The sequence below is a fragment of the Diachasma alloeum genome, unplaced genomic scaffold, assembly GCF_001412515.2.
Source record: "Diachasma alloeum isolate Michigan unplaced genomic scaffold, Dall2.0 Dall_scaffold_00181, whole genome shotgun sequence".
In the NCBI taxonomy this organism is placed as follows: Eukaryota; Metazoa; Arthropoda; class Insecta; order Hymenoptera; family Braconidae; genus Diachasma; species Diachasma alloeum.
Window position 1 is genome coordinate 919,341 of NW_021680347.1, and position 9,875 is coordinate 929,215.

At 35.8% G+C, this 9,875-nt stretch overlaps 2 protein-coding genes across 2 annotated transcripts; both read left to right on the top strand.

Moving 5' to 3' along the window:
* Positions 1-246: 246 nt before the first annotated feature.
* Positions 247-5,569, top strand: LOC107045783 (inosine-5'-monophosphate dehydrogenase). The gene is made up of 2 exons (XM_015268142.1): positions 247-724; positions 3,772-5,569. The coding sequence occupies exons 1-2, from the start codon at positions 398-400 to the stop codon at positions 5,014-5,016; spliced, it is 1,572 nt and encodes a 523-aa protein (XP_015123628.1). The 5' UTR covers positions 247-397; the 3' UTR covers positions 5,017-5,569.
* A 206-nt stretch (positions 5,570-5,775) lies between these two features.
* LOC107045822 (eukaryotic translation elongation factor 1 epsilon-1) lies at positions 5,776-9,092 on the top strand. The gene is made up of 4 exons (XM_015268203.1): positions 5,776-5,978; positions 7,134-7,340; positions 8,610-8,705; positions 8,818-9,092. Exons 1-4 carry the CDS (start codon positions 5,892-5,894, stop codon positions 8,947-8,949), a joined length of 522 nt encoding a protein of 173 aa, XP_015123689.1. The 5' UTR covers positions 5,776-5,891; the 3' UTR covers positions 8,950-9,092.
* The last annotated feature ends 783 nt before the right edge of the window (positions 9,093-9,875 follow it).

A 9,875-nucleotide genomic window follows, 5' to 3' on the forward strand; every position in this document is an offset into this window, starting at 1 on the left:
TTTGGAACAACTGAATCAATTTGCCTGTGCCGAATTGTTCAAACATCCCACTTCTTGAATTTCCCCGCCTCTTATCGACATCCATTTCTATCATACCGATGCATCCGCAGAATTCACTAGTAGTTCGGCTCAACTAAAACAGCCGCCACAATCGCTGGAGTCACGATAATCAACAGCATTGCCACTCTCACTATTTCCTACCCCTCCTATATAGTCATTCCGCGCACGTTGTATTCGGTCATTTTTCTGACTGCCTTGAGTGTGCGCGCCCGGAGCCCGATTAACTCAAGCCACGTGTTGACGCTCTAACTAAATTAAGCTCCAATAAAATTAAATTAAACACTCAAGTCGCGTTCAATTGTCAGTTGGAGTGTGAAAAACACGAATTTGACAGGAAATGGCAGACTACGTAATAGGGGATTTAAAACCAGCTGATTTACCAGTGCCAGAGGATGGCCTATCAGCAGCGCAAATGTTCAACGGTGGTGAGGGTCTCACCTACAATGACTTTATCATTTTACCTGGATACATAGACTTTACTGCTGAGGAGGTGGAACTTGTGTCACCTTTGACGAGACAAATCACCCTGAAGGCACCCTTGGTCTCGTCTCCGATGGACACGGTGACCGAGTCCGACATGGCTATTGCCATGGCGTTGTCAGGCGGCATTGGGATCATACACCACAATTGTACTCCGGAGTATCAGGCCGCTGAAGTGCATAAGGTAAATCGGCTCGTTTTTATGTCTGTCAGATGGAAAATCTTCGTTCCCCCTTTGTCTTTCAGGAGGGTAGCATGATAAAGAAACGGTACAGGCACTGATTGATGCCTCAGTCACTGATTGATGCTGAAAATTTCGCAATGTACAAAAAACACAAAATTTGGATCATGTGACGTTGAGCACACTTCAAAACGATGCCCAAAATTCCAAGGACTTTTTCCACGCCAATTTTTCAGATATGCAACGTCAAATATTCGATTTTGTGATTTTGTAATTTTTGAATAAAAAATGTCAAAGGGAATGAGAATTTATAGAGATCCAATTTTTGGCGACACTTATGGACATTTTGGGAATCGGTTTTGAATGTGTTTAACACCATATATTCCAATTTCTGCGTCTTTAGTAGGGGAGGTTGGGGTAAAATGGACACTTTTGACTTTTTTAAAAATATTAGTGACGGGTTGAAATATTGATGAAATTTAATCTTTTTTTTTTAATACAAAGAACAATTATTTCCCTTTATGATGAGCCTAAACTGAGCTCTATTGATACATTTGTTTCTGAGTTATGAATAATTTTAAAAAAGTCGAAAGTGTCTATTTTACCCTACCCTCCCCTACCAGTGTTGGGCGTGTGAATTACGTTGGTAAATTGCACCGTTTTTTACCGACGTAATTTACGTAAATTACCTCAACGGGTTTTTTACATTTTTGACGTTCCTTCGAAAAGCTTCCTATTTTCGATTACTAGAATGTTTTATCTTACTCCGAGTGACAAAGACGCAGTATTGGACACATAAAAAATAGTATATTATGGCCCGAGGATAGTTAAACTGCGAATTTTAATTTCACTTTATTCGGTTAGAACGCAGTTCTCGGTACTTGAGGCATAAAATATCATTTTATGTTCCTAGGACCGTAAAGCCACGATTCTAACATCGATTTCCTCGGTTAAATCGCGGTTTTCGGGCCCAGAGACATAAAATATTGTATGCCACACGGCGATAAAACTATTTCGTGACTCGTGTGATTAAAATCCTCGATTCGCGGCATTTTAAGAAACTCAAAAACACGAGCTTTATACCTTGTGATGAGTAAATTTCACGAGGGTCACCGTTGCAAAAGACCAATGTCACAAGTCGTCTCCATTGTGAGAAAGTCAATCCCATTATCTATTAAGCTTTATTGGATTTTCCGCTTTATTATCTGGAGCCCGGGAAAAGCCCAGTTGGATCTGAAAAGAACGATTTTGTTCTGACGAGTTCAAAAAAGCTACCAAAGACAATTGAATTAGTTTTGTCATCTAAGAATGCTGAATGAAACAAGTTAATGTCAAGACACAAGATGATGACGCAACGAATTCAATAGAGATCAATAAATAATGCGATTGACCCTTGTAAAATTCATTCCCTACACGGCATGACCCTTACGAGGTGTGACCCGCGTAGCTTATCACCCTTGCGAGGTATAATCTTCGCGGTTTACGATAAAAGGTAACGTCGGCTGTTTTTTTTCACATTTTTTACATTTATTACGTAAATTACACATTTTTTACAATTTCATATAAAAAACTGCGGTCATTGACAGATGCCCAACCCTGTTTTGTACATTGCAACATTTTTACCATCTGTAAGCGATTGAAGATGTACCTTAAGGTATATCCCAAGAGAATAGCACCCACAAGTTCGTCCCCATGGATTTCCGAAAGAAATTTTAAATGACTTAATTTATTGCATTCTCATAAGTTATTGAGTTTTTCTATCCGCATGTGTTGTTGATGCAGGCAACAATAACTCTTTGAATCGCAAAAGAAATTATTTGTTAATTAATTGCTTGAATCAAATGAAAAATGCTTTCATGAAATTTCCTTTTTGTAAGGTTGAATATCGCAGAAACTATGTAGTACAAGATTTTACAAAAAATTCACCGTATTCGGAATTCATCAATCGATCAGGGATTAGTTTTTTCAAAACTTCGTAAGAACCGTTTTCTCGTAAGATTGAATTTATTGTTTATATTAATAATATTAATATTATATTTATTGTTTATTAATAAATCATTTAAACTGTTTAAACTTTTGGAAGCCTAATTTTTTAGGGATAAAATCGATTTCTCGGAAAAATTCTGAATATGAATAAATTTGTTACGATTTCGTGCAAACGATTTTTATGGTGAAAAATTGATTGTTTATAAATTATTTATAGAAAATGCCCGTAATCTTAAAAAATGGCAATTTTTCAATTATTTCATCAATCTTTCTCCAAAAGTAAATTTTCTAATTTTTTTTCTAAATTTGTAAAATGTTATCTAACGGTTCAATATCGAGATTGAAATTCAGACCTGCAAACTTTAAATAATAAAATCGTTGTAAAATATCTGGAAAGCTCTGACGTTGGACTACAAAAGTAGAAAAGCATTTCACTCGACAAAAGATAGCCAAAGTACTTGGATATCCTTAAGGCTATTATGACGAGTGTACTGTCCCAAAAGTAGAACTTCGACGATAGCTTGAGTATCTTTGCCAATGTTGACCAAAATTTTTTGGGAGGACCTAAGGGCATCCCAATTCTTTCTATCACAACGAAAATCACAATTTACTGACGAAAATTTCTAATTAATCCATTTAAAAAAATCCCCAGAATATTTTCTTAATTATGGGTGCTAATCGTGTTTGATAAAAAAATATTTTGTAAATTTCTTTCTCTTCAGTAATAGAGAAAAATGAGTGAATCCATTTGACAAAATTTTAAACCACCAACCGGACCTAATCTAGCGAAAATAAATCCGAGAAATGTTCGGTACCGCTCGCCGAACCTCAAGAAAGTATGAGCTGACTCAGTGAAAGGGGTGTTGAAATATCGATCATATTCACCCACCATCACGTACCCCATTGTCCTTTGTTGCTATCAAATTTAGCGCATCATTCTCCATATCTCCAATTTTTTTCAATTTTTTGATCCTCAAAAATTTTCAATTTTTTGCATTTTTCATATTCAATTGCCATCGATTATTTGCTCAACAATAATCTCATAAAATCCTTATTATTTTCAGGTAAAAAAATATAAACACGGTTTCATCAGAGACCCAGTGGTCCTCTCTCCCAACCACACAGTGCGTGATGTCATCAACGTAAAAGCTGAGCACGGTTTCTCAGGAGTACCCATAACAGAAAATGGAAAGATTGGTGGTAAACTGGTTGGAATAGTCACCTCCAGAGACATCGACTTCCTCGAGGACAGTCCCAGCCAGGGAAACCTCAAGCTCAGCACGATAATGACCCAAACGGAGAACCTTGTGACAGCAAAATCTCGCGTAACCCTGCAGGAGGCAAACTCCATCCTCGAGAAATCAAAAAAAGGAAAGCTCCCCATTGTCAACGACAAAGGTGAGCTAGTGTCCCTCATGGCGAGGACTGATTTAAAGAAAAATAGAAGCTATCCCAGTGCCAGTAAAGACGAGAACAAGCAGCTGCTGGTGGGAGCTGCAATTGGCACGAGAATGGCAGACCGAGAGAGATTAAAACTCCTAGCATCAGCAGGAGTTGATGTCGTTGTTTTGGACTCGTCCCAGGGCAATTCTATTTATCAGATAGAGATGATTAAATTCATCAAATCGGAATTTCCAGAGCTACAGGTGATTGCTGGCAACGTTGTTACCACGATGCAGGCGAAGAACTTGATTGAAGCTGGAGCCGATGGTTTGAGGGTTGGAATGGGCTCGGGCTCAATCTGCATCACCCAGGAGGTGATGGCTGTTGGAAGACCACAGGCAACAGCTGTCTACAAAGTTGCAGAGTACGCCAGGAGATTTGGTATTCCAATCATTGCTGATGGGGGTATTCAATCAATAGGACATATCATTAAGGCCCTCAGTCTTGGTGCAAGCACAGTGATGATGGGCTCCTTGCTTGCTGGCACTTCTGAAGCACCTGGCGAGTACTTCTTCAGTGATGGAGTTCGTCTGAAAAAGTACAGGGGCATGGGATCACTCGAGGCCATGGACAGAAAGGATGCCAAGGGCTCGGCCATGGACCGATACTTTCACAATGAAATGGATAAGATGAAGGTTGCACAGGGCGTCAGTGGATCAATTGTCGACAAGGGCAGCGTACTCAAGTTCTTACCCTATTTGCAATGCGGTATCAAGCATGGATGCCAGGATATTGGAGCTAAGTCTGTCTCATCGCTTAGAGCGTTAACTTACAGTGGAGAATTAAGGTTCGAGAGACGATCTCCATCGGCCCAGCAAGAGGGCAATGTTCACAGTCTCTTCTCCTACGAGAAGAGGCTCTACTAAATATCAGAATTAGTTTCTACAACTCTCTTCTCCGTGTATTATAATTTTTTTTATTCCAATTTTGACCGTACCTGCATTTCTACCAAATCGCCAGATTGGTAGGTTTGGTGACTTGATTCAATAGGATTTTTCTGTTCAAATGGAATCTTGCATCCAAATTCCCTCGCATAATAGAAAGCATTGCGTTTTTTCCGAAAAATTGGCAAATCAATGGAATCATGATTTTGCAGAAGTATCTGCTTTTTAAAATACGGTTTACACAAATTAATTCAACTGTCGTCCAGATTATGGGTCTTTCGATATTTTTGAGGAATTTATTGTGTCAAACTTTAGGTACCACTATGACATTTTTTTGATATTTTATGATGATATGAATTTGTTGAAATATTTTGGAAGTAATTGTCGATATGATTGACGATGATTTTTTTAACAACTACGAATATTACAATTCACAAGTGGAAAATCTGAATTTGTAAATGTCTAGTGGATATATTTTAAAATAAAACATTGTATCAAATAGGAATGGCCACGAATAAATTAATATTGTACATTATCCGTTCTGTTTCCCCAGGTATTAATAGTTTTTCTTCTCCTTATCAACTTCTCCTTACCATAGAAACCTGATACAGATGAATCATGCATTCCACTGTTGTGGTTTTTCCTACCTCCTGGCATCCGGAGATATTAATTTTCTGTTCATACATGAGTAAACGTTTTATGGAAAAAAAAATGCAGGAATTGTGTAACTTGAAATACTGTGCTGCCCTCGCTGACGCTGTGACGCTCCAAAACACCCCGCCGACACCGGTGTTTCGTGACTGGATCATATTGAAAAGAAATTGTCATAATAACTCTCATTACGCTGTAGAATAAAAATGGTGCTGTGTAGTATCGAATGTGTCCAACGAATCTCTCAATACTTAGAAATCCCACCGGGTAAACTCCAAATAACACAGAGTAACGTATGTATACAATCAATTCTAGGTTATTTAACCCTCAATCTTCATTACAAATACTCGCAAATATCTTTGAAAAATTACCCAATGGGGCTCCTTCATTCTTTGACACATGTCATGTTTTGCATTACGACTTTGTCGGTAGAAATTCTAATTCCCACATTCCAATTATAGGATATACATATTGAATTCTACTAAACTGAAAAGTACTAATCCAATTACGCATTATATGGCATTATACATGTGAAATCTGAATACAATTAAGATTTTTTTCTTCAATTTAATTTTTCGAAGTGCGCGAATCTACAAGATTTATTTACAGTATCGATAATTTTTTTTCCAACTTAATCTAAATATTTAGGGGAGGTTGGGGTAAGACGGACACTTGACTTTTTTAAAAATATTAATTAGTGGCAGGTTGAAATGTTGATGAAATTTAATAATTTTTTTTCAATACAAACAACAGTTCTTTCCCTTTGTGATGAGCCTAAACTGAGCTCCATTTTTACATTTGTTTCTGAGTTATGAATAATTTTAAAAAAGTCGAAAGTGTCCATGTTACCCTACCCTCCCCTACACATAGCTTTTTTTAAAATTCAGTCATCTAGAGTTGACAATCGTTGTAGTTTTAGACATTCATTCTACTATTGACGATGCATTTCTGTAGTATTTGAAGGAGTTTGCTTCCGCATGGAAGCATTGTAGTCATTCCTTTACATTTTAATAGAATCGGCCGAAAACTAACAGAACAGTTTAATAGAAATTCAATAGAATTTTCTAACGAATTCGATAGATTTTTCTATAAAATTTTTTCGTCCGTGAATCGATGGAATTGATTTTTTTCCACAAATGTAGGTATTGCTGAGCCCTATCAATCACCATTAATTAAAATTTAATTCATTTATTAATTTTTAAAAAATTTTAAATTTTTCAAAAATTGTTTTTTTCACGATCACTAAAAAATGTTCTGAATTGATTGAATGATGGCTGCAGAACAATTTTAATCTCAATAGAATCAAAATTATACCGTTTTATATGGGTGTCAGAAAAGTAGGTCTTTAGCGAAAATTTATCAAGGATATTTAATCGAGCAAATTCTAAATTATTGAATCAATATTAATATAATTGACAATTAACCATATTCATTGTCCTTGTTAACAGACAATTGCTGCTGACAATTTAGTAAAAAACACCACAATCGAAGGATTCAGCTCCATAATTCAAGCATATGCAAATCTCTCGAAACAGCAAGAGCTTCACCTTGGGAGTGATAGAATTACACAAACATTAGTACGACAATGGCTGGAATATGCAGTTATGTGTGTGAATTATGCTGATATTCCTGCAAATACTAAAAGAGTGCTCAAGGTGCAGTCAGCAGCTGATTTTTTTTACTGAATGATTATGTATCAAACACGAAAACCCTATAAAAATCATGTATGGATAATTTCTATGAAATCATCATATACAGAAATCCCTCCAGTTGAATATACTAAATTTTGCCAAAGAAGTAACCTCGATTTCAGTGGTGTTGGGAGCACGTGGTGATTTGGGTAGAGTTGGGATATACGGCTGAGATTCCTCCTTTGACAAGAAGAACTTTATCTGATTAAAAAATTGGTGTCACCTTTTTTGTCAGCAATCTATTTCGCCAGGGATAACCTTAAGCCTAGGAACAAGGATAATCTTTGCTTAAGATCCTAGATTATACAAATCTTTGTTTTATATTCCTTTTTAAAAAGATATTTTTTGAATATATTTTTTTATACATATACATATAGAAATAGAAAATTGAAAAATTTCTTCTTTTAAAGAGATAAGAAAAGATTGTATAATCCAAGATCTTCAGCAATGATTAACTAATGAATGGATTCTCTTCTGGATACTTTATGGAACAATTTAACTTTCTTGTGACAGGAAGCAATCATTTAGTGTGAAATAATATAATTCAGTAGTGAAGTGGTAAAGCGGTTTAATTAAGGCAATTTTGACTATTGGCCAGTTTTCAGTGAATATCTTAGAATCTAAGAAAGATAAGAAAAATTTTTGCATATCCTTTTTTATAGCGCCAATTGAGAGCTACAACAAATGTGATTACGAAAATTACGCTATCTCTCTTAGATTTGGAAATATTCCTCAAAAACTCAACTGGGAGATAAGTCGTCTTAAACCGCTTTACTACTTCGCTTCTGAATTCTAGCTGTAAAAAGTCATGGTAGAAACGTGACATTAAATTATATGTTCCTTTGATTGTTTATTGTTACTTTCATTATTTTCAAAAAGAAATCGGTAGCGAAGCGGTAAACCGGTTTAAGTCGACTTGGCTCTTCGCTGAGTTTTCCAGGAATATCTCCGAATCTAAGAAAAATGACGGAATTTTCATCATAACCTTTTTATTAGCTCTCAATTCGCTCTACAAAAAAGGTTATTACAAAAAAATGACTATCTCCCTTAGGTTCCGACATATTCATTAAAAACTGACCATTAGTCGAAATTAACTTAAACCGATTTACCGCTTCGCTGCTGAAATGAAAGGATAAAAAATACAATGAACCACTGGCGTAAGTGTGCGTGCGTTTCTCTTCTAGTATTTGAAATTTGATGTTCAGTTTGATTAATTAAAAATCCTTGTTTCAGGAACTAAATATTGCATTAAGAGACAATACCTATATCACAGGAACAAGCAAGACGATAGCGGACGTGGCACTGTATTATGCCCTACATTCAATAATGGTAATGTCTTGTAATATCGTGGAGAATAGAAAATACACTGGATGAATCCTCACCAGTGAACTTGGATCGATGTAATCTCTGAGAATCTTTTGTTATTTATATCTTTTTTCAGAGCGGACTTACATGTCAGGAGCAAGCTGAGTATGTCCATGTCTCTAGGTGGTTTGATAATGTCCAGCAAGAAGCCAAATTGAGACACAAATTGAAAGTTATTGATTTTGATCTCATGCATTTATACATCTGAATGGAATAACCAATTGCTCTACGACGTTTTTCATAATTTGTAATTGGAAATGCCAATTTGATAATGTTTGTTGCCGAATTGATATTGTTTCAATGGAGTGTTTTTGATCATTTTTGAGGCTCAGGAAAGAAAGAATAAAGAACTACCCGAATGGAAAAAGTGTTATTTACTATTGTTATTTTTCGCGGACAGCAGTCCTGGCTTGCATTATACTGCCAACAATGAAGGAAGCCAAATATATTCTGACAATTCAAATATCTCGAAAAGTTCCATGTAATTTATCTAGTTTATGACAAGCGAGAAACCATGAAGGGGAGGGTGGACACCAGATTTAAATAATGAGTTGAATTGGATCAAATTTACTGTTACGACTTCATTTGAAGTTTATAAAAACGAACACATCGTCATAAGACTGCGTCGTAGGAGTTGTAAGATAAAGCAAAAACGGGGTGAAATGGACGCTTCGATTTCTTCCTCAATTTTTTATGTTTCAACAATGTTATTTAATTTTTAAAACACTAGTGATGATTGCCATTTTCAAATTGAAAAAAAAATCATTTTTGACTTTTGTCGTGAGGGTGGTGAAGCAAATTTTTCTTTACTCATTCATCCTCGCCTCCCATTGTTTTATGGTGATTTCCTTTGTAAGTAGAAAAGTAGCCATTTATAAATTTCGCAAACGGACAAAAGGTCAGTTGTGTACGGCGTGCAATTGGTCGTTGTAAAAAATAAATAATTTCAAAATTATTTCAATAGTAAAACAGGAAATTCAAAGCTACCCTATATTTCAAACTTCACGGCAAAATTTAATAAAGTTGAAGTTTATTTGTTAGTATCTCTTCCAACTCTAATTTCTCTCTATAAAAAGATATCGACACAATTCTGTTGGAAAATGTCTTGAAAATTTTCTTGATTAAAAGTTGAAT